Source organism: Pipistrellus hanaki (genome assembly GCF_964339955.1).
Source record: "Pipistrellus hanaki genome assembly, chromosome: 18".
Taxonomy (NCBI): domain Eukaryota; kingdom Metazoa; phylum Chordata; class Mammalia; order Chiroptera; family Vespertilionidae; genus Pipistrellus; species Pipistrellus hanaki.
In genome coordinates, this window is record NC_140520.1 from 1,282,575 (window position 1) to 1,307,605 (window position 25,031).

A 25,031-nucleotide genomic window follows, 5' to 3' on the forward strand; every position below is an offset into this window, starting at 1 on the left:
CTCCCCTCTCCCAGGGCACAGGAACCCTGACCATATAGGAGCATTCATTTTGTTCGGGAAGCGATGTCAGTTCATATGCACATTGTGTGACCTTTGCTTTCTGGCCTCCTTGAAAGCTCATCCCGGTTTAACAAAGAGCCGGTGGGTCCCCAGAGAAACTGGGGGCGAAGGCGAGCGAACCCTCTCCCCCCGCGAAGGGTGCTCTCGGGGTGCACAGCCCCCCCTTGCGCTGGCCGGGCACACCTGGGGCGACGGTGCACTCAGGAAGAAAAGAAATTAAATCCCGGAATTTATTGCAACGACTCACAACCTCCAATTGTTTCTATTTCCTCATCTCCAGGAGCCCTTCCCGGGAATTAACCTGTCAGCAGGCAGGGGGGTAACCCTGATTTATCGCCGAGGGCAGAGTGGGACTTAAGCTGGAGGGGACTGAGGGAGGGCCCTCGAGGAGAGAGTGCGTGAGGCAGAGGTTGACAGAGGCGGGGAGGGGAGTCACTAATGAAACGCGGGCTGACAGGCATTTACTTTGGCCTTTAGCAGACGGGGCCCCAGGGTTACAGCCTCTTCCCGGCCTCCAGCTGATCCTCTCGGCGATACAGGCGCGGGCCGGTGGCTGGCTCCCAGGAAACCCCGGAGAGCAGCCGCCAGGGAGGCCACGTCCTTAGCCAAGGGCTCCTAACGGAAGCCAGGGCCTGCACGCACACATGCGAAATGCTTCCGTTGTCTCCTACTTCAAATGTGTAAGTCACAAATCTGCTGCCGGTGACGGCCTGCAGGTGTCTGCGGAAACTCCCGGCCTCTGGCATCACACGGTTTTGCAGAAGAACAGGTGTGTCCCCTCAAGCTGGGAAGGCTAGGGAGTTCCCGGGAAAGAATCAGGTGAGCAGGCCCGCCCTTCCTAGCAGGGCCACCATTAAGCACCCCGACGTAACGCTACTGGATACATTCCACTTTCAGATCCCCTAATGCAGGGGTCCTCAAACTTTTTAAAGTGGGGGCCAGATCACGGTCCCTCAGAGAGCTGGAGGGCCGGACTATATGAACTACTAATTCCTACTGTAACACCTCGGCTGCGCTCACTGCCCAAAATCCTGGCGGGCCGGATCAGACTCCTCTGAGGGCCGCATGTGGCCCGCGGGCCGTAGTTTGAAGACCCCTGCCCTAATGTATGCAACTTCCAGTCAAAGTATTTTATTAGCCTTCTGGGGCTGCAGTTCATCTGGCATATGGTTGTATGAAAAGGATAAAAATATGGTCGGGGCACCAAGCACACGCAGTTGAGCTGTGTTATCACACTAAGCACTTCGATAGCAACGAGCACCGGCGATGATCGGGGCCGCCCCCATCCCCGCGGAGGGGAAGGGCGGCAGGCGGACTCACCTCGGCCGCGAACTGCTGCAGGCCCCCGATGTTGATGGGCCCCTCCTCCGTGGCGTACAGGTTGCAGCCGCCCACACACAGGTCAGAGGTCGGGCACACCATCCCACAGGTCAGGCCCAGGGGGTTGTCCGAGAAAATCATCTTGGCAGCTCCGTAATAGTTCTGCCAAAGTAAAAGGGAAGTTATGCTGGGCCAGCGCACCTCTGACACTCAAATCATGGCCTGTTCTAAGAGGTGACTGAGCTGGAGATCAAGACATAAAAGATGCAAAGCTTTCAATAACACTGCTTCCCCTCAGAGGACGCAGCATCTAGGAGTGTCCGGTATCGGGCAAATGGACAAATGAATAATTCAGTTTTGGAAAACTGAACTTTAAATATAAGTGTTCTGTAGTCATTTTCTTTACAAGGCATCTAGCTATAGTTCTGTAGTCATTTTCTTTACAGTTATTTTCATTTCTAATGTCATAAATGAGGTGTATTGCTTGTACAAACTTAAAACCTAAATCTTTTTTAAAAAATATATTTTTAATGATTTCAGAGAAGGGAGAGGGAGAGAGAGAGAAACATCAATGATGAGAGAGAAACATTGATCAGCTGCTTCCTGCACGCCTCACACTGGGGATCGAACTGGCAACCAAGGCCTGTGCCCTGACTGGGAATTGAACCCTGACTTCCTGGTTCATATGATCAACATTCAACCACCGAGCCGCATCGGCCGGGCAAAACCTAAATCTTAGAACTTAAAAACAAACAAACAAACAAACAAACAAACAAACCCTAGTTACACGTGGGTTATTCTCCATGTAACTGAATTAGAAGCAGCTGGCCTCTTTCACTCCCTGACGTTGGCAGGGAACTGTGTATTAAGCCTTTGTCGCTCAGAGGCCTGGTTTGCAAGTTTGTACGGAGGGAAATTCCGATAAACAGGGCGGCTCCGTTTTTCAGAATTTTCCTCCTTACAAACTGTCTAACCACGTCTCCTACGTTCACCCACATGGCTCAAATAAACTTCTGTAAAAATTTAAAAAACGAGCCCCATGCTGATTATCATCCTCTCTATCACATTGTTAACCAAAGGTGCAGCCCACACTCATCACAGGCCCTCCTGGACCAGACCTGACAAGCCCCCCCCTCCCTCCCCCTCTCCCCCTCCCTCTGCACAGCTGGCTGTTACCAGCAGCTCCCAATCCCACCACTGTGTCCAGAGGCTGTGAGACCCAACCTGCCCAAAAAGGGTTCAGCTATGTCTTTAGTTACTAAATAAAGAGCAAAAGCAACAAGTTTAATATTTCGGGGCCATTTTTCCTCTAATCCAAGAGCGATTTAGACCTGATCAGTAATCCTCAAAGCTGTCAAGTACATTAAAAAAAAAAAAATAAGGATAATTTGAAAAATCTGTTATCAGTCAAGAGAACCCTAAGGAGAAAGGAGAAGTCCATGTGCAGTTTATTCTGGACAAAATCCTAGATAAGAAAAGGAGGACTGGGTAAAAATAAGAACATCTGAAGAAATCATAGACTCAGTGAATGATAATGTTTCAGTAACTGTAACAAATGTGCTAAAATATGAATGTTAATAATAAGGGAAACTGCATGCAGATGCATATGGGAATTCTCTGCGCAATCTTCACAATTTTTCTGTAAACACAGAACTGCAATAAGAATACAGTTTTAAAGAGAGATTGTAGGATGTACTTAACAATATGAAACTCATGCATTTATTTTACCTTTGGCTTTGTTTGAAATCCTTTTAAAGGTCTTTGAAACCACACACATGGCTTCTGTGAATAACTTCAAGCATAAATACGAATTATTAGAGACTACAGGCTACTGATGATGATAAACAACAATAACCTTTCCTATTTATTGACATTTTGGCACATTCGCAGCGCTCTGCCACGCCTTTCTATTTATTCTTTATCCCCACTCATCTCGTGTACAGCGCTCAATAAAAAAACTTTTAGGCATGAGAAGAGACAATTAAATGCCTCATGATCTGAGAAAATAAGAGGTAAATGAGGCAGAGCCCAGGTGACCCAGACATGGAAGTTAGCAGAAAAAGACTTTAAAATAATCTTGATGACAATTCAGGCAAAGAAAAGGCAAACCAAATAGATGAAGCAATGCAAAGCATAACCAGAATACTAAAATCTGTTTTAAAAGAATCAAACTGACATCCTGCAATGGAATAACACATTTAAAAATAGACTTTAATGCATACTTTTAACAGCATTCGCAATGATTTAACTGCATTTGTCATATTCAATGTGTCTCCTTAGCAACCAAGACATGTCTGACACATGAGAAGGTTCTTCAGTACACGTTTTCTGAGTACGTCGGAGGAATGTGTTGTGAAGTGAAGCTTATAAACAAGGTGACCTGGGTGGAAAGGTTAGATAACTCGCCAAAGGGTCACACAGCATCTAGCCGGCAGAGCGGGGATTCAGAGCCGCAGGCCTGACCTGTGGAGGCCGAGGAATGGGTGATACCCCAGCGTCTGCCACACGCCTGAGGGCATCAGATCACTGGCAACTCCCTTCCAGTCTCACCCCGAAATAAAATTGCCAGAGGCTATGAAATTTTTAAAAATTAGTAAGGATGACTGGGTGCTTCAGAAATAAAAAGCACCACAACAATTTTTGGAAATGTCTAACGCCTGCTCCCTGACACTGGGACGCCAGGATCAGCGGGAAGAGGGATGTCAGACCGCGGTGTGGAGTCAGCGGGGCATGGGTGGCCATGAAAACGGTTCTGGGGTGACGGCTACGATGAGAGGGAGTGACACACGGGGGATACTCAGGAGGGTTCAGAAAGCATCTCGGTGTAATCACGTGGCAATCTGGCTACATCAGTTCATCCTCTCCCTCAGGAAGAGATGATCCCAGATATAGAAGAAACTGTGTGTGCACCTCATTACGGAGAATCCCGACTACCAACCCGAGGGGTGGGGTTTGGCACTTTTTCACAGGGAGGTGTAGGTGTTAAGGGACCAGCCAGGAAGACTGCTGTACAGATGCCCTGCTGGTTTGGCTCAGTGGATAGTGTCAGCCTGCGGACTCTAGGATCCCAGGTTCGATTCCAGTCAAGGGCAAGTGCCTGGGTTGTGGGCTGGATCCCCAGTAGGGGGTGCACAGGAGGGAGCTGATCCATGATTCTCTCTCATCATCAATGTTTCTATCTCCCTCTCCCTTCTTCTCTGAAATGAATATTATCTGTACAATAATATTTTTAAACGTATATATATTGTACAATAAAAATATATATTATTGTACAATATATATATACATTTAAAAAGATTATTGTACAGATAATGTGGAAATTCTCAGAAACCAGTGAAATGACAGGAATGTAAAGAAGACAGGATGGCATCTCAGAAAGGAAAGCATGGCCATGCCACAGAACAGAGACGTGGCGTAACCGTGGCCTGAGCCTTCGCCGCCCCCTTCCCTCCCCAGTGAGCGTGATGACGTGGCCGAGAGCCCACCGCGCGGGGACCGGTGTCCTCCGGGCCAGAGGCTCAGAAACCCACGGGGAAGGGAGCACCATCAACGCTGCCCACAGACCCGTCCAAATCAATGTGAACTCCTTCCTCTCCTCCTCCTGGACGAGAGGTCTCCCTCCGAGTCTGTGAGCTCCAAGCCTTTCTAAAAGTAAAGCCTGTCACATTTAAATTTAGAAGGGCACTTCAGAGACAGCCGGCCGGCTCCTTCTGGAAAACTCAGAACCACTTCAACCGGCGTCTCCAGGATATTCAATCAGCCGCCAGCGTCCGGGTCCTCCCCCGGGTGAGGACCACGGCAGGCCCTGCGGGTGGATAAACCTGTGTCTGATCTGTGAGGATCCTGAGGAAGTGTACCCTCTGCCAAACCAAAATGGAAAAGGCGGGGGGAAAAAAAAGTGTTGGCTAAGTCTGTTATGTAAATATCAACACAAAAGAACAGGCCTTGAATGTTCTCCTGTCCACTAACGCAGTGTTTCCCAACCTTCTCTCATGATGAGAATCACCTGGTGGAGTTGTTAAAACACAGATTCCTGAATCCCAACTAAGAAGTGCTAAACTAGAATTTTTGAGAACATATAGGTAAAATTGCATACCTAACTTAGTGCTCTGTATATAACATCTGTCTTAGAGCACTAGTTAAGTATACAATTTTACCTATATGTTCCCAAAAATTCTAGTTTAGCACTTCTTAGTTGGGATTCAGGAATCTGTGTTTTAACAACTCCACCAGGTGATTCTCATCATGAGAGAAGGTTGGGAAACACTGCACTAACGTACTCATTAACTTCTCTGCTGCTCGCTGGGGTTTTCGAATCCTGCCCGAAGGCACAAAACATGGGCCACTTGTGCAAGTTGTTTTATGACAACTTTGACTTCTGCCTGGCCACTGTGGCCCAGTGGTTGAGCACAGACCCATGAACCAGGAGGTCTCAGCTCGATCCCCAGCAGGGGGCGTGCAGGAGGCAACTCATCATTAATGTTTCTCTCTCCCTCTGCCTGCCTCACTGAAATAATTAAAAATATAATTTAAAAATTCAGCTAAGTTGTATCTTTCTAAAAAGTAACCAGAATTATGGCTTAATTATTATTATTTTTACCTAAGCAGACAAAATGAACCCATACTAATGGGGCATTTGGTGCCTAGGATTTTGAAGTAGAAATTTAGCCTCTGGATGTATTATTAAACTTCATATCTCTCTCTTCTGAAAGATGTGATACTGAAAACAAAGCAACATCACACGTTAGTGGTTACTCAGGAGAGAATGGAGGATCACTTCCTCTCTGATTTAATTTAAAATACACTAGAAAAAATGTACTGATTATTAATATTCAGCAACACAGAGAAAAATAGTGGAGGCTTTTCTTGTTTCTTTGTTTTTAAAAAATCATTTGTTAATTTAAATGGCAAAAATATTCAAGTCAAATTGTTGAGTTTTAAAAATAAGTTTATATTCCCAAAAACAAATACATGTAATAGCAAAATTATAAACAGAAGGTGAGAAAGAGCTCAAGACAATCTCACCTCAAATAATCCTGCCCCAAACAAGACTTGAAACAAGCCCAAGCGTGTAAGATAATCCTATCTAATAAAGCAGGTATATGCAAATTGATCATCACAAAGATGGCAGCACCCAGAGCCACAAGCTGGAGGTGCCCACTCCCCTCAGCTCGGCCAGAGTCCCCAGTCTTTTCAGCCCAGCCAGGGTAGGGGTGCGGGCACAGCAGGTGCACAGTGTGGCTGGATGGACCTGTCCTCAGCCCCCTAGCCAGCCAGGGTTGGCCTGAGGTGCAGACAAGCCTTGAATGGCAGCTGCCCAGCCATTGAGGGCCAGCCAAGGCTTGCGCTGCCAGCAGTGGCAGCAGCAGAGGAGTGATGGGGGTCGCCTCCTGCCCTGAGGGCTCCCAGACTGTGAGAGGGGTCAGGGCAGGCTGAGGGACCCCCCTCCAGTGAATGAATTTTCATGCACCGAGCCTCTAGTTACTTAATAAGCTCAGAATTTCCTTATGTATGCTATTTGAGCTAGACTAAAATGGAACACTCCTATTTTCTTCTATTCAGAAAAATAAAGTCAGACTGTTTCCTGACGGGAACGAGAGCTGTCCTAACTGTCAGGGTGTTGTGGTGTGTAGCACGCTGTGTTATGACATTAGAGCTGATGACAGCTGTCGGACACTGTTTGTACTGTGGCTACAAATAGATGTATTAGAGCAGTCTCTCTGACATGGATACTAATTTAAACCTATCACTCCTTTCAAAATTAGAATTAGTTTTGATGATATTAAGTTAACACTCTTAGATCTATCAAAGTCATTTTCAAAACACAAAGCTGCAGTTTATGATGAAATTACACACTTTATTCACCATGCAAGATGTTAATAGGCCAGGCTAGTGTGACTCAGTGGTTGAGTGTCGACCTATGAACCAGGAGGTTACGGATCGATTCCAAGCCAAGGCACAAGCCTGCGTTTTGAGCTCGATCCCCAGTGTAGGGCGTGCAGGAGGCAACCAATCAGTGATTCTCCCTCATCACTGATGCTTCTATCTCTCTCTCTCCTTCTCCCTTCCTGTCAGAAATCAATACATAAAAATATATTTAAAGTAAATAAGTAAAAATTGAAAAGGATGTTAATAGCACTTAGAAAATTCCCATGAATAGCACCTGGGTTACTTATTTAGGGCATCACATCAGAATAATAACTTAGAGTATAGATGGAGTATTCATACAGATAGTGCAGTGTGAGGCCGACAGAGCACACTGGGCAAGGTTTCGGAACATTCACTTACATTACCAAATGGCTGCATGACCCTGACAAGTCAGTCAGCCTTGCTGGGTTCCAGATTTTTATTTCATACAATGAGATGGCCAGCGAGATTACAAGTTCAATTGTCTAACTTCTGTTCCATTGACGTTTACTTACTAACATTAAAAATATTCTACCTAGGGTGTCAGATGTTTGTACCAATTATCCTTTGTCTTGATGATACTAAATAAAAGTTTAATTATGTAAATTAATGCAAATATGGACTATGTAATGTTGTTGTATGTTAAGCATAGTTTCCATTTTCAAAAATATTTACAAAGACACACAACCACAAACAACGTGTTATTACCGTTTCAAATGAGACTGGCTGATGATACACAGTGAACATTTTCTCCTTCAGTCCTACTGCTGTTACTTTTAGTTTTTATATTGCTTGAGTTTTATAATGGCTTGACTAACAATTTGTGAGTTATAGAAAGTTTTTCAGAACGAAATGTTCTTCTTTGGAAGCAAATGTGAAGAAAAGCAGTTACCATTACACAATTGTACTGGCTGGGATTAAAAGTAGAAATGTAATCTTTTAAAGGCCCAGAGGCATGTTTCAGAAAACAGAAACGAGACAGACTTTGCTAAGCATTAATGATTCACTAGACAGTGTACATCCATCTATCTTCTTCCCCACAACACATTAAAGAAAATGGGGCATTTTGAAAATAAGATGCCAGCCCTTTGTTTTGAAATGAGTAAATTTAGTATCCTACCATTTGCCAGATTCAACATTAGGAAGTTATAGATGAAAGTTAAAGGTTGAATTCTGAAAAATTCAGTTAATGTTGTATTAGCTGACAAATGAGGCAAAAATGAGCTTACACCTGCATTGATAATTGTAAATTAATATTTTATTATGGTCTGAACACAGTGATCCATAATTATTTTGTAGAACTTTTTTATTCCATTTTATATAATAGTTGTACACTTAGAGAAAAGTTAGGGTATTTGGAAAGTAAGTTCAAAATCCGGGAAATGTCCTTACTTACAGACAATGTACATGGCACAGCATAGGAATAAAAACACTGTAGACCTGTCAGAGACAGACCGACAGGGTAAACAGATGGTTTGGAAACAGACCTACCCAAATACAGAGTTAAATATATGACAATGGTGGCGTTTCAGAATAGGGGGGAAATATACTACATACAAACAGATTTGGAACAATTAGTCATTTAGGGAGAAAAAAAATCCAAATCTTTCCCTCACTCGATCCCAAAACAAAAAATTAGCATAGGGCCTGTCGCATGTTATTCTGTAACCTTTGGGCTCTATTTTAATTCACTGTTAAATTTTGACGTATTATTTTTACTAGAATAGACACGCTCATTGTGGAAGTAATACAGAGATTTATAAGAAATATGCTAATGACTTATCTCCGCTCCTCCCTCAGCCTCAATCAATGAAGGAGATTAAGTTTAATTAAATCCTCCTAATCCATGCTCAGTTTATATATAAGTTTGAATTTCTTCTAAAGAGAGCGCCATGCTATTCATATTAAGATGCTGCTTACGCTTCTTCACTTAATAAGGATATACTTCTAGATCAATAAGTATAACAGCAACGCCTTTCTAAAACATAGACATAACATTCCATAAAATATAGTGTAACAGAGTTGGCAATTTTTTTAAATGATGGGCACTCTAGTTGTCTCGAGTTTTCTGCTATTCCGAAACAATCCTACAATTGCTACAATCACTGCTCCTGTGGTAGGCTATTACACGGTGGTACTTTTATTTCTCTCGGAAGGACAAATAATAAAGCATTTCTGGCACAACAGCATATAAATGTGTGCAAGAGTCAAGCATTTTCCCACGGTTTGAGACTTCCTGTTTTCTTCCGACTGAATGGCACGGAGGTTACTGAGCTGTTTACCTTCCACAATCAGAGGAGAAGGAACTGGTGTCCCATCCGCTGGCCGACCTGCTTCTGAGCAGCGTGAAAGGCTCACCTCTCCACTGTCATTATTAATCACTGCATCGCCTCTCCATAAGGTTTATAACTTTTGCCTTTGCATCGCCTGGGTTGGCTTATTAATCTCTTTCACATTTTCAGAAACTCTTTTGATCAACAGAGAAGTTACCAGTTAGCCTTACACATGCGTGGCAAAAAGAATTTTCACTTGGTTTCATGTTTGGGTAGTTATTATGTTAGAAATACATTTTAAAATGCGTACCGCAAAATTTGCTCTCACTTAGTTTAGAGCTTCAAAGTTATCCTTGCCTATGTTCCTGTCTTTAGGTAAAAGCATAATCCATGTGACATTTGTCAGATGGCCTGGCTGAGGATCCTAAAGATAAAGTCAAAATTGTACCATAGCCACGTTTCAGAGCCCGCCCTCCTCCAAAGGAACTGAAATGTCCCCTTCAGTGTATAGTAGCTTTATGTTCTCACATTCACCTGGTTCTATTTGCAAACTTTCATCTGTTCCGGAACCGTGCATCCTTCTACCAACACCTCATTGATTTGAGTCGAGTAGCCTTATAGGGAATTTCAATATCTGATATGGCAGATCTTCCAGTCTTATTTTTCAGAAGCTTCTGACAAGCATTACTGATACTTAAACAATGACAATAATTCTGACCGTTACTTTCACCTGGGATCTGTGCTGAAGACGTCCATCTCACACTGAGTCTATCTATAGTCAAGCTTCTCTCTAACGTCATATTACATTTATTTATCTGGATATAAAAGGCACACAAAAGCACAGAGATCCTATTAACTATGCAAAACAGTGGAAAAATCAACACTTTCCAGTTTCATGTAACATTAAAAACAACAACAAAAGAAATTTCCGCTGTTTAAACCGAAGCAAACAACACAACCTCTTTAAAAGCAGTGACTGCCCCACCTCCAGCCGCCCACTGCATTACAGGCTGACCTCAGGCATTCCTCCATCAGGTGCTGCTTTCTGCTCAAAGGGAGACAAGCAGAAACACAGCCCACCTCCCAGCCTGGTGGCTCGGAAAGGCGAGGTTCCAGGGCAGACAATCCCCACAGCCCCTCAGAGGAGCCAGGGCGGCCCAGGGGGGCGGGGGGCGGGATGCCTGCATCTCTGGAAGCCAGCGCTCCCTCCGCGGGTGGAAGACAGAGGGGAAGTCCCGGCCTGCACACTCCAGGGACCCCAGAGCCCAGCACAACGGGACAGAACGGCATCTTTTCTGGAGACTGAGCTCGTGGAGTCTGGGGACCCAGTTGCCCTCCGCACCTGGGAGAACCCGCAGAGGGCGGGTCCGCAGCAGAGGGAGGTGGAGAGGCCTGCACTGCTCACTGCTGATGAGCCTGAGAGGCCGGCCCGGGCCCATGGCCTCAGCGCGCCGCACCAGCACAGCCTCCAAGGGCCCTCCAGCCTGGGGAGACTTCCTTCCCACTCAGTCAGCGCCGGATAGCGCCCCCCCCGAGAGCAATCTGAGGGACTCAGCACCGAGCGCAGCGCTTCTTGGCGGTAAAACACGGGGCCAAAGGAACCAGACAGACACCTGTCCACTCAGAGATGATTCTGATCTTGATTAGACGTTTTATAAACTTGTCACAGGACATTATTCCCTTTCTGTCTTTTTTAAATTTAATTCTGGATGAAGGGGGCACACACTATGGAATCTCAGAGCTACTATTGAATGTGAGACTTTCTGGGGAGAATTCTCCGGCCTGGGTCACATTTCTAACCTCTCTCGTGCTGATACCCAGCGAGCACTGCCTTGGTCTAACTGTAGCCAACACACACTGGACTCCAAACTTTACTTCACTCCTTTTCTCGTGAGGTTGTAATTAAGGAAGATTTCCTATTATGTCTCACATAAGCCCTTTATTTTCGCCTCTGAGAAAATTCCGGTGAGGATGTCTGTTTGGGATACTCCAACATTCATACATGAGACCCCCTCCCCAGAATCCATCTTATTAGCTACAAAACAAATACATCGCATTGAATATTTCATATCATCTATAGGATTAAATCTCAAACACTGAGCACAGAATTCAAATTTTTTCACAATCTAATCCCAATCCAATGGCCTTGTCTCTATCCTAGCCACAGTGAATTGATTACATTTCCCTTAAACTTGATACGTACACGCCCACATTTCCAGCTTTTTCAAATGCTAAATACTCTTTCTGGGTTGCAACATTAACCACACTGAATTATGGTTCTTCTTTGAACAATATATGTTCTTGCTCATAGATTATGAACTTCAAAAAGGCAGGTGTGTATGGTACACAGTAGATGTTCAACAAATTTGACAACTACAAAAGTAGTAAATACTTATATGGTATTTACCATATTGAGTGAAGAGGGAAATTAATAATTCCACATCAACAAAATATTTCCTGGATAATTACTATGTTAGAGATTTCCACCTACAGGTATCATTCCGTGTATACCGCCACCGTGTACGACAAATACTATCTTTCATAAATAAAACTAAGGACATAAGCCCAACCTGCATGGCTCAGAGGTTGTGCACTGACCTCTGAACCAGGAGGCTATGTTTTGATTTGTGGTCAGGCACTGGCCCGGGTTGCAGGCTCGATCTCTGGTGGGGGCGTGCAGGAGACAGCCGGTCCATGATTTTCTCTCATCCCTGATGTTTCTCTCTCTCTCTCTCCATCTCCCTTCCTCTCTGAAATCAATAAAATAAATATATTTTTTTTAAAGTAAAGAGATAAGTAGTTTTTCCTGCATTCATTCTAAGAGGTCAAACTAAAAATTCCACTTAGATATCAAACCCCAATAAATCTGATGATGTCGGTTAATACCATGACCTTTACCCCAGTAACAGCCTCAGTAATGATTCTTTTGAAATTCTACAGCTATATAAATGTATTATTTTTCTCCTAGATGATCTTTTAAAAACTAATTGACATATTGAGAAACGATCTTTATCTCTGAGAGGCTGCCCCGGGCGCTGTGGCGTCTGGGACGGAGTGGAAGCCGGCTGAAGACCCTGTGATCCTCAGGGAAGACTTCCTGCGGGCTTGTTAAAGGATCAGACACAACAAAAGGTGCGATTAATTAACCATCCAATCAATCCGCCACGCACTCCGTGAGTGAGACCGGGCTTAGCCTGACATTGATTTAAAAACAAAGAAAACACTTAGAGACGGAAGTCCTTTTGTCCTGCTCCCTCCGCTTTCTACACCGGCTCATTGGTGGCGGGATATTTTCTGTTTGCAGCCCTACCGGCCTCTGGTTTACTCCACGTCTCAGGCAAATGCCTGCAGGTAGCAGAATGGAGAGTCCATCGCACTCCTTTGCTGCCTCTCCGTGTGCCAGACTCCGAAACAAAGAATTCCCCAGGAGGAGCGTGCTGCGGGGTCGGTGGCAGACCCGCCTACAAGCAGCGAGCTCGCTGACGCTGGAGTCCATGGAGTCGGTGAATACCTGCTACGTGACACATCGTTCATTCCAACACGCACTAGTCTTTAAGCAACAGGATGCATGTCCACACGCATCACATCACGTGGGGGGCTCAGTGATGGCAGATGCCACGTCTCCGCCCCCTGTGGACACCGCATGTCCAATCTCCCCCCCTCCACTGAGGCACGCTGCATGCTTTCCCCGCAGGCCACCACCGAGGCCCGGGTCAGCTGTGCTGTCAGGCGGCACGTGCAGGCCTGAGTCTGAGCTCACCTTGTTCGCGATGCTGGTGATGAAGGCCTTGATGTCCAGGTTCGTGGGGCAGCTCTTCTGACACGGGGCGTCCGCGCACTTGAGGCATCTGGGAAGAGAAGTCACAACTGGTTAGAGAAACGACCGAGTAACTGAGACATATTCTGTTACCCTCCCTCCCCCCAGTCAGAGCGAGGGGACAGTGAGGACAGTAAAACGGAACCGCTTTCGGGTGCAAAATCCTTTTAAGCGGGAAAGTAAACACCCGTTCCCCGTGTCCACGCCTGCAGAGATGTGGACAGTGGCAGGCCGTCAGCCAGCCTGCTCTCCTGTTCCTCCTCAGAGCTTTGGAGGTTCGGTCTTGAAGATCTGACATTCGGCCCGTTTGGCTCAGTGATCAGAGTGCCGGCCCTCCAACTGAAGGGTCACGGGTTCGAGACTGGTCAAGGGCACAGACCTTATCCCCAGCCTGGATGGGACACATGCAAGAAGCAACCAATAAATGTGCCTCTCACATGGATGTTGCTCTCTCTCCCCCTCCCTTCCACTCTCTCTAAAATCAATGGGGAAATACCCTCAGGTGCACGTTAACAGCATAAAGACCCATCACTCACTCACTGACCAATCAGTCTTGGTTTGCTCCCTTACAACGCGAGAAGCCTGGAGAACGCAATCTTTTGCGATAAACGTTCTGTCTGCTCGTACAGCACAATCAGTACAGAGCAGAGGTAACGTCCCTCATCTTACCACTCGGAGCATCCTTTCTTCCTCCCATCACCCCTCCACCCCCCTTTCCTCGTCCCTTTTCTTTTGCTGTCGCCATCCCTCCCTGTCCAATCTCCTCATGTCTTTCACCCACACGCTATTCACACGGCAGCTGGCTCTGCGGCAGCTGCCTGGGGGCAGGGCCCACACCCACCTCCTCCCACTGAGCTTTCATTCCCTCCGGGGCTGTGGCCTTGGCTGCAGAACAGGCTCGGCCAAGATCAAGCCCCTCGTCCGAGGCAGGCCATGTGCGTTACAGGCCAGTGAGGGGTCTGAGGCCCAGGCTTTGCCCTCATTTGAGGAACAGATCTGCAATGGGGATTGGCTCTGTCCAACCTCCATTCCTTCTCTCTGTACAGAGATTGATGGTCTGCCAAACCGCCCCACACCCGTCTCATCTCAGAATCTAACCAGCTGGGAAGCTTGACCTATGCCACAGGGCCCACAGAGGAGCCCCTCGCCAGGCTGAGGGGTGGCCTGGGAACCTGAATTTCCAAGAGATGATTCTAATGTTCATGGCTGGACCCACTTATGAGAATCACAATTCTATAATGACTCCTTCCGGACTGAAATTGGGTGGGACGGTCTGTAATTCACACATGAATGCCAGCTTGTTCATTTACTCATCTTTTCTTAAATAGTTAATGAGCCCAGCGGGCGCGGCTCAGTGGTTAAGCTTCAACCTATGAACCAGAAAGTTATGGTTCTATCCCTCGTCAGGGCACAGGCCTGGGTTTACGGGCTCGATCCCCAGTGTGGGGCGTGCAGGAGACAGATGATCAATGATCCTCTCTCATCACCGATGTTTCTATTTCTTTCCCCCTCTCCCTTCCTCTCTGACATCGATAAAAATGCATTTGAGAAAAAGAATCCGTGGGCAGAGGGAAGGGAAGGAGGGTGGATTTGGAGTATCAGGGTCACTCAAGACAAGAACCTGAGAACAGAATGTGATGGTACGTGAACCAGTGGAGTCCGGTCTGGCACAGAGGGAGAGGGGGAGGAGGAAAAAATCAGACTGGAGATCTGACACGTAAGCTGTCTCCCTGTCCCATCTCTCAGGAGACCAGAGATCTCTGAGAGTTTCTCTGAGGAGGAGTCCTCGTGGCTCCGCTGACAGCGGCGGCCGCCAGCTCATGTCCAGCCCCTTCCCCGTGCGAGGCCCTCGGCTCCTTTCCTCGGGAAAACAGCGCCAGGCTCCTGTCCTCCGACTGGGAGCCGAAGAGAACTCTTCATTAGCGGAACCAGCTTCCCGGGCCTAATTAATATCTTGTTTCTACATCTGATCTCCTTCCTCTCGCCTGTGCCCTCAGCCTTCTCTCTAAATTAAATTCTACACAATGAGTACCGAAGGCTTTTCATAATCAATCGTCCTCTCCGAGGTGGAGTCACGAAACCGCTCTCCCCTCCTGTCTCTAACTGCCATTGTGGGGATCCGCATCTATCACGTGGCGGAACCCCTGTCTTCTCACACTCATGATTTCACCCTAAAGCAACGCCACGGAGTTCAGGGAGGATTTCCGGACGGCGTGGCCCGCAGTGGGCGGCGCCGAAGGAGCCGAACGCAGGCCCATTGGGTCCGAGACGCCGACGGAGGTGACACTGTGCTACCTTCGCATGAGGCGGTGCGCTGTGCACTCACAGCGGTTTGGAAAGATGGCCTGGGATGCAATAAAATAAAAGCGCTGAAAATGTAGCCATCTTAAACGCCTTCTAATTTATTCTTTTTAAAGTCACTTCTACAGCTTTTTAAATACCTGTCACTGAGCAGAAACACAGCCACAGAGACATGGAGCCGAGTTCGTGACTCTAATGGAGTCAGGATTTCCGCCTTCCCTCCACCACCCCCACCACCAACTTGAATAACAAGGCGACTGCAAAATAAAGTGATAACGCCGGCAGGTATGAACGGGGCGCATTAGTGTCCGGGGTGGGTCTCTCTAGGCTTCCAGAAAGATCTTACATTCGACCCAAACACATACACCCCCGAAGCCCTGACACTGGCCAGGCTCTCCGTTGTGGTTATTAAGCCTCTTTACCAAATCATTCTCCTTTATTGTGGAGCCGGTTCACAAATAACAGCTGTTGCAAATGTCAGATGTTAATGAGGCGGGCGAGCAGGCCCGGATTGCAGCATCCCTTTTTATTTTTTTACTTTTCCTCCGGTGCATGCACATGCCGGGAATCGGCTGCCTCTGATAATAATACCGTCTTGCAATTCTCCGAGCGCGCGGCAGCCCTAAAGTGCACGGGGCTGCCATTAATCCCACTTATCACTCTGACGGCTCCGTAATTACCCTCCGCCGGAGCAGGTAGGCCTAATAGAGCAGCCGCCGCGGCGCGGGCACGCACGCGGCGAGATGTTTTATTAAACGTGGTGGGGGCTGATCATCCGGCGACATTCCTGTTGACCTATTTTTCTATTTGGCAATAAATTACCCTCTGACCACGCCATAATAGGTATTACGGAGTGCATTTGCGGCCCCCGATCGGAGCGGTGCCGCATCACGGCGATGGAGGCAAATGGTGTAAATAAAATAGCAGAAATGCATGTCAGACTGTTATTACCCAAATTGCTCCAAATGACTGATATGGTGAGAAATCGCAGGCACTGTACTTAGGGGAATATGTCAACGATTATTGCCAACCACACTGCCATGTACATTTCCCCCTCGAAGTAGCGCTGAAATGACTCATCTTTATCTTTCGTCCTTTAATCCCCCCTCCACGTCTCAGTGTTACTCTGTCATAAGGTAGCTTATTTTTAAACATGTCGCAAAGGGGGAGAATTAATTCAGATAAACCATGATGTAATATTTTAATCCCCAGATAATTACATTTATACGAAGAGAAAGCATCTATTAGGTTATGTTTGAGAGCAATGAAACATCTTAGATTTTTCACTCCTGATAAACTTTTCTCATTTCCATCATGAATAGAGAGCATCACAATGGATTTCATGAAAAGCAGAAACATAGAGTCCTTAATGGTGTTGATTCTTCATGATTCAGTCTGACCATTAAAATTTGCACAAAATGTTAGTGTCGCTACATACGGGACAAAAATAATTGGAGACGTATCGATCGAGGATCTTCCCAGGGAAAGAGGGCCACGAGGCCTGTTCCCAAACGCCAGGGGGCCGAGCAGGTGTGCTCCGCAGCAGGACACCGGAGCGGTGAGTGAGGAAGGAACGCCGCGCCTGGGGCAGGGCCTGGGCCTCTTACCCTGATGCATCCCAGCAGCTGGAATTGCAGCCTACGCTTGCTAAAGAGTTTTCTAACTCATGTGTTTAAATAAGAATTTTTCAGTTAAAAAAAAAATCACAAAATCTACTTGAAAACCTTAAAACTTCATACTGTATTTTCTTTGTTTTTGTTTTGCTAGACTTTGGCTCAATGAAGTCAGCCCTGCTCATCAGGCTAGGTACCTACATATATAATATAAAAGCCGAATGTGCAGATTGTCCTTGCAGGAGTTCCACCAGGAGACTGGTTGCTCGTTATGGCGTGCGCTGACCACCAGGGGGCGGAGGAAGGGGTGCCTCAGCCGGCAGCTGGAAGGCCGCAATCGCCAGCCAGGCCTAGAGACCCCGCCGTGCACAAATTTCCCGTATCGGGCCTCTGCTAATCTATATTAGTCTGTATGTAACCAAACTGGGCAAGTTAGTACCCACATTAAAAAGTTAAAATGTTTTCCTCGTGTGGATGCATTTCCTCGGCTCGGTGTTCAGCTCCCTCGTTTGGAATGTGTGAGGGAGTGAGAGGCAGCATTTGGGTGTAGGGTCTAACTTCCTCACCCTAAAACCACCATGTACATAACTATAGAGTCCAATGTCTTCCCCAAACTCGGAAACATTTCCCTGGAACCCGAGCAGATGTGAACATCCACAGACGTGAGGGAAGCAGAGTGACTAGAGGCTCCTGGCTGGGCAAGTACAATGGTGGTGGCAGGAGCCTCCCCCACCTCCAGGGCAGCACTAAGGGTGTCTGACTGCCGGTTTAAGCTGTCAGTTGGACATCCCCCGAGGGCTCCAAGACTTGAAGAGGGTGCAGACCAGACTGACGGACCCCCAAGTACACGAATGTTGTACAGTGAGCCTCTAGTCTAGATATAAAAGCCTAAGTGACCATTCAACCATTCGATAGGTAGCTATGATGCGATCTGACCACCAGAGGCAGATGCTCGACACACAGGCATGGAAACATGGAACAGACTGATGACTCTCAGGGGGAAGAGGAGAGAGGGGAGGACGGGAAGGGATTAACCAAAAATCTTATATGCATACTGAGGCCTGGTGCAGGGCTTTGCGCACCAGCGGGGTCCCTTGGCCTGGCCTGCAAGGATAGGGCCAAAACCAGCAATGCAATATCCCCAGATTGCGAGCGGGCGCAGGCCAGGCCGAGGGACCCGCTGGTGCAGATATCCATGCACTGGGCCTCTAGTCAACAACATCAACAAAAAAAGAGCCGTTTTCAGCTTCCATAACTCTCCCGCTTCTCTGTGCCTCCGGTTCTCTATAGCTCGGGGGTGTTTGGAGCTAACGTTGGGTATTTCTGATGTGCGTCTGGCCCGGCTTCCACATCTGCAGGGCCAGAACGCTGTGGCAGCATCATTGAAAGCCACTGCATTTTTTATGCCGTGCACCATTCTGCCTTTCAAACCCTCCGACATGCTGTTCGTGTTTATGGCCCTTCATACGAATCTGGAGGAGCAGGTTAGCACCAAAACATAATTTTTCAATAGAGCGATTTCCTAGGAATTTCCCTTCATCTGGGGCGCTTTGAGACACCGCAAAAGAAACAGCATTTCAAACAGCGCACACTTCACACAAGCAATGGTCACCATGTTTTGCTGGGCGACCTCACTCCCGAGTCTAGGGGTAAAGTGTCGTTAAAGAGCGTTTCCAGCCCTGACCACTGGCGCTCAGGAGGCCGAGCTTTGTCCCGTGCACCAAAAGGTCACCAGCTCCATTCCCCGGTCAGGGCACAGACCTGGGTTGCAGGCTTGATCCACAGGAGGGGGCGTGCAGGAGGCAGCCATTAGATGTTTCTCCTATCAATGTTTTTCTCTCTCTCTCCCTTTCCCTCTAAAATCAACAAAAACATATTAAATAAGCAAATGACGTTCCTACAACCGTTCTGCAGTCTGTCAGAGGACTAAGGGTGTGTCCCTGGGTAAGTGCCCAAAGGATGCAACTAGCAAATTACACGGGCTTCCCTTCACCCCCGGCCAGCGCCTCCTGCTTCCGCGCACTGAAGGCCCATGCCAGGCGCATGCCCCCTTCCCTGCTCAACGTCTGCCACCTGCTGAGATGGTAACAAGTATTTCTTACCCTCCAGAGTAGGGTCGCATTTTCCTGACAAAACATGCTGCCTCTTACACATATGGTCTTTCTAATAACTGATAAAATACCCGTATTTCATAAACCACTGTAACTGGAGTGTTTATGTACACGTAACACAGACCGGTCACAAAGACCAGCGGAGTCTAGTTAGCAGGTAGCCATCCTCAAAAACCCAAGTTTCTCCATGCATTTTGCAGTTCAACCTGCCATTTCTAGTTGACCCACAACAGGCCACGTGTCATGTTTTCCGAGCCCGCACATGGCTGCCGGGCACAGGGGGCGCTCTTCCCATGCTGGCCAGCTGCTCCCTGAGCTCCATCCACGCTTGATCCTTCCGGGCCTGGGAGGGATGCAGGGGCGGTGCTGACAGTCTCCATACAGTCTTCCTGCTCCTCAGGAACCTCAGCTCCCGCTCCACGCCCCGGGGGTGTCACAAGGTCTCTGACTTACAGCGAGAATCCTCTGGCGTCTCAGAGAAAAGATGTGGTTTATCTGCAGCGTCTCCATGGGCTGTGCGCGTTACCTTTTGGGATTTGGGAACACCTGCTGCATGTCTATCGTCACGTCAGCGATGCCCGTTAGGAAGGGCGTTGAGGAAAGGAATACAGACGAGTCATTGGGGCGCTGAGTCCACTTTCCAGCAAATTTCAAAACTCAAACCCTGCACAGTTTATGGCTTCTTGCAGGCAGTTTCAGAAGTTTCAGAAGTAATATCACAGTCAACCTGAAGTAGAGATTTTTATCTTGTTTCTAATAAAGATGTAACAGAGAAACAGTCGAGTAGGTAAGGCGTACACAGGCCATTTGTCACGATACGATCCTAGATTGCGGCGTATGCTGGTTATGGAAGAAATAATGTTGTGTAAATCTGTAAACCTACTTCGGGGCTGTGGACTAAGATTTTGGGCTTTATAGAATGCTGTACTATTTACATTCCTTTGCAATGAGCAAGTATGGCATGCAGTTAAAGAAGAATAGGCAAGACGTGGGTGTGGTTGGCAACTAAAACCGCTTTATCCTGTGGGATTTGTGCTGTTTGACTTGGGCCATTAGAATTGACCCAGAGAAAGAAAACCCACGAGGCCCCCCGTTCTCTTCCTCTCCCCCAGCTCCCACCGCCTACAAAGGGTCCGGTTCGCAGTGCAGCAGGATGAGCACATGGCACGGACTTCCGAGCAGCTGGTGGCCACAGAGCGGAGTCAGTGCCAGCACAGAGCGTAGGAACTCACTGTCATTTACTCATTTATGTTTGCAAATTCTCACCCAAAGGTATTTCCCCCCCATTGCTTTCCAAAGAGAGAGAAAGAGAGAGAGAGAAGGAGAGAGGGGGGGGGGAGGGAAGGAATGGGGGTGGGGGAGAGACAGAGAGAAACAGTGTGAGAGAGACACATCAATCTGTTGCCTCCCATACGCACCCCAACTCAGGGCTTGGAGAGAACCACAACCCAGGTAGTGCCCTTGGCCGGGAGTCGAACCTGTGACCATTCAGTGTACAGGTCGACATTCTGACCACCGAGATGCGCCAACCAGAGCAAAGGGGTGGGGTGGGGGGGGGGGGACAGGACTCACTGATTAGAGTGAAGAACAGTGTGGGAAAGGACTTGGCCTTAAAATGATAAGCGAACGTGGCCAATACAGACTTCAGAAAGGAAGCCATGGACGGCACCTGATTTCTGTAAATGTGCTGGCGGAGCAGAAGTGATTCCGGGTAATGACTCGCTGACCTGCTCCGGAGCGGAGCTCTGTGCCGGTGGAGGGAGGATGGCTGACCGGGGGGAGGGTGACACAGGACGCCAGGCTCCCCCCGGGAGAGGTCCGGCCGGCCTGGTCTCTGGGTGAGCAGAGGGGCTGCCATGTTTGGGAGCTGATGGCACAGACTCGCAGTGACCGCCGGCTGCATGTCCTGCCGGTGGGAACGTCCAGTACGTGGAGGGCAAACGGAGTGTCTACAAGGCTTAATCCCCACACCCCCACTTAAACAAAATTAAATTTCAAGTTAAATATTTATTCCTTTTACTTATCTAAATGCATCTTGATTGCCCCAAGATAAAGAATAATATCTCCTGCACAATTTTTTTTTTTTTTAAGTTTTATACAGTCCTGGCCCCCTTTTTAGAATAACCCGTCTCTGGTCCTGACATTCTCCTGCTTCAAAGGAGGAGTTCCGCCCAGCCGGCGAGGCTTGCTGAGGGAGCAGGCCTTTTCCTGGACGTAACTGACCTAAACAAATCATTAAGATCAACCCTGCCAGGAGAAATGCCAGACAGACAAAATAAAAACAAGTAGAAGCAACCTGTAGAAATATCACAGATACGAGTCAGGACAGATGCAATAAAAACACAGGCACCGTCGATAATCGTGACGGGCCCTCGCACAAGTGTCACGATTCAGCACTTGGCAGCTTATATCTTGTGGCAAAACAAGTCGCTGAGCCCAGGCCTTAGCTGCTGTGTGGCCGCGCCCGCTCCCCTCCAGGTCCCCACAGAAAGACGCTATTTCAGTCCCTGGGCGTTTACTGCCCGCGTCGATGCCGGCCCTACACACGGAGACTATGCAGAAATTTCAGGAAATTAATGACCATGAAAGAAAACAGATAAGAGTATAAATGTTTAATCTTCTCCTTGTAAGCCACATCTGAAGACGGACCGGGCTTCAGGCAATAACACTGCTTGGGAAAATGAGCTAAGGGACGATCACTATCAGGAGGCTTTTGGAAAAAATAAAATTAGCTTAGAAGCCAAAGGACACAATATTCAGAAGTAATATCTTGAGCACAGTCATCCGCTTAATATGACAAACCCTCCAAAAACAGAGAAATAAAGCAGCGCAGAGCAAGTCATACATATACTTTCTAAAATGGGAAATTCCATTGGCCGGGCTTCCAATGAAATGCATTAACACAGTACTGCCGTCACGTTACACAGGTTAACGGACGAAAGGCAGGTGAGGAAGGTGAGGGTGGGACGAGAACTCACAGGTTGTGGCCTGTGAATGCTAACGCTTATTTCCTTTGTCCTTCGGTCCCTGCTTCCCTTCCCCCTTTTCCATCAGCTGCTGTCCAGAGAGCACTTCCTGGCTGGGAGCCGGCAGGTGCTGGGCGCCCAAGATGAGCGGACAGGAGACAGGTTCTGCCCTTGGGCAGCTAAAAGGAAGCCTGGCCTGTGTGGCTCCGTGGTTCAGCGCTGACCTATGAACCAGGAGGTCACAGTTCGATTGCCGGTCAGGGCACAGGCCCAGGGTGGGGCATGCTGGAGGCAGCCGATCAGTGAGTCACTTTCATCACTGATGTTTCTCTCTCTCTCTCTCTCTCTCTCTCTCTCTCTCTCTCTCTCTCTCTCATTTCCTCTCTGAAATCAACAAAACTATTTATTTTAAAGCTCACAGTGAAGAAGTGATAGGAATGTATGGAACAGGTGAGAGACGGACAGATGCACCCGAGTCTAGAGGTGCCCCCATCTCTTCATCCTTCTGTCTCAATGCCCACGAGGCTGATAGATACAAAGTGTGCCTGTGTTTCCAGGGGAGGTGTCCTGTGGGCAGGCTAAGCCCTAGGGGGCCTGACGGAAATACTGGCCCTCAGTGACTCAGAGTGCTGGTTCCCACCCCCTGGGGTGGCACAGAGCTCCCTGCCCTCAGCACTCAGAGCCGCCTCCACTGCCAACAGGTCACCCGTCTCTTCTGTCACCCGCGCCCCATGCAGTAGGTTCCCATCGCAGCCCAGGACCGGAGCGGCCCAGGGTGACAGGTTCGGACTGAATCCAGCGCCGGCGCCCACTGGCTGTGTGATCTCCGAACGTCCTTTACCCTCCGTGTCCCAGCCTCCTGCTTCCCTTGCCAATGACAGGCGAGGCACCGAGTCATTATAAAGAGGATTAAATAAATTAACACATGGAAACAACATGTACCGCCTGCCACAGAGCGTGTGCTCAATCATGTAAATCGCGCTGGGAGCCGCACGCATTATTTATTATCCGCCCCGAGGTGAGCACGGCCGGAGTGAGTGCTCCCGGCAGCCGCGGGCAGGCCGCCGGCTGTAAGGACGGCCGCCCGGGACGGGACACTGCAGCCCGGCAGGATGGCAGGCCCGCAGCAGCTGCTCAATAAACGGGAACCAGGAAACCGTGTGAGCAATGTCTCCATCTCCCGAGCCAGGGCAAGGGCGTGCGGAGCCCGGAAGGATGTGGCAGCATTTCAGATGAAAGCGAGATGTGTGAGCGGGCGAGGTCACAGACATAAAGCATGGCCACGCGGGCGCCGTGGGCGGCCGGTTTGTAACAGAAGCAGCAGCGGAACGTACACGGGGTGCCTCGGGGGCAGGGACTGGGCCACGCTCCTCATTCTCCCCACCTCCTCCTCCCCGTCCGCTGGCAGCCCGACGGCACTGCATCGGCCCCACGTCTGTGCCGGACGGGGAGTGTGGGGGAGTGGACGGGGGCCCTGGCAGCAGGGCCTGCAGCCCAGCCTGTGGCGGTGGGGGTGGCGGTGGGTGCAGGAGATGAATCTCCTTCTCATGGAAGTTCTCAGACACAGGCCGGCTGCCTCCTTTACTTCCAAATGTAAAATGGGTAAGTTTCCAACATGAGGATGCATTTCAGGTGATGAGACATCCTAACCTGCTACTTTAAACAGAAAGAGAAACTTATTTTTGAAAATAATTTTAGAGAATAAATTTTTCTTATGCACTACTATTTCACTGAAGCTAGAAAATGTCCCATCTTCTTGAGATATACATATATGTGTGTTGTGTATATATACACACACACACACATGTATACACACACACACACACACACATATACTAGTCACCTGTTGCAGGAATATTCCTGCAAGACTTTTGGCGGGCTTCCCACCCCTTCCACTGCAGCAAGCAGGGCAGGGTGGGGTGGGGCAGGTGGGATGGGGGGCGGCCTCTCCCCCCCTCCCCCCCCCGTGGCCACTGCTGCTGCCTCCAGCCTCACCCAGTATGCCCAACACGCTGCGCCCTCCGCTGCTGCTGCCTCCAGTAGCCTCAGCTGCCTTGCTTTCCACTGTCCCTCCCTCTTCCTTCTATGCTGTCCTCAGTCTTCACTCCTCCCTCCCTCCACGTATGCAGATACCTTCCATACTTTGCTGGGTTAATTTGCATACTTGCTCTGATTGGCTGGCGGGCGTGGCTGGTGGGCTTGTGTAGTGGAGTGATGGTAATTTGCATATTACTCCATTATTCAGTTAGATATTTACTCTTATTGAATTTATCACGGTGACATTGGTTAATAACATTATACATGTTTCAGGGTACAATCCTAGAACACATCATCTGTGTATTGCATTGTGAGTTCACCGCCCCAAGTCAGCCTCCCTCCCTCACCATATATACTCCTTTACCCGCCCCTGCGTCCCCACCCCGTCCTCTCCGATCATCACCAGTTGCTGTCTGTGTCTGTGCACAGGTAGACATTTATTCTTTAAGATGAACTTCTCAGAACAATCCACCGGGAGGAAATTGCTGTGAAGCCAGGAGGCCGTGAATCTGCCTCGCGGCCGGGCAGCGAGGGGCACCCCCTCTCTCTGCGGCGCTGCTGGACTGCTCTGTGGAACACGGCCGTGCGGGGGAACGCGGGGATGCTGATGCAGGCGCGGCGTTTTT

General features: G+C 48.4%; 1 protein-coding gene across 3 annotated transcripts in view; it reads right to left on the reverse strand.

Moving 5' to 3' along the window:
* The window catches only part of DPYD (dihydropyrimidine dehydrogenase), a 304,605-nt gene that overhangs the window by 194,846 nt on the left and 84,728 nt on the right, over positions 1 to 25,031 (reverse strand). For 2 of the 3 annotated variants that reach the window (XM_084865336.1, XM_084865338.1), the window contains exons 4-5: positions 13,321 to 13,408; positions 1,381 to 1,542 (exon numbers count right to left, since the gene is read on the reverse strand). In XM_084865336.1, the coding sequence (XP_084721462.1) occupies positions 1,381 to 1,542; positions 13,321 to 13,408 (250 nt within the window). The remainder of the gene's footprint in view (positions 1 to 1,380; positions 1,543 to 13,320; positions 13,409 to 25,031) is intronic. The other variant, XM_084865337.1, reaches the window with a different exon arrangement.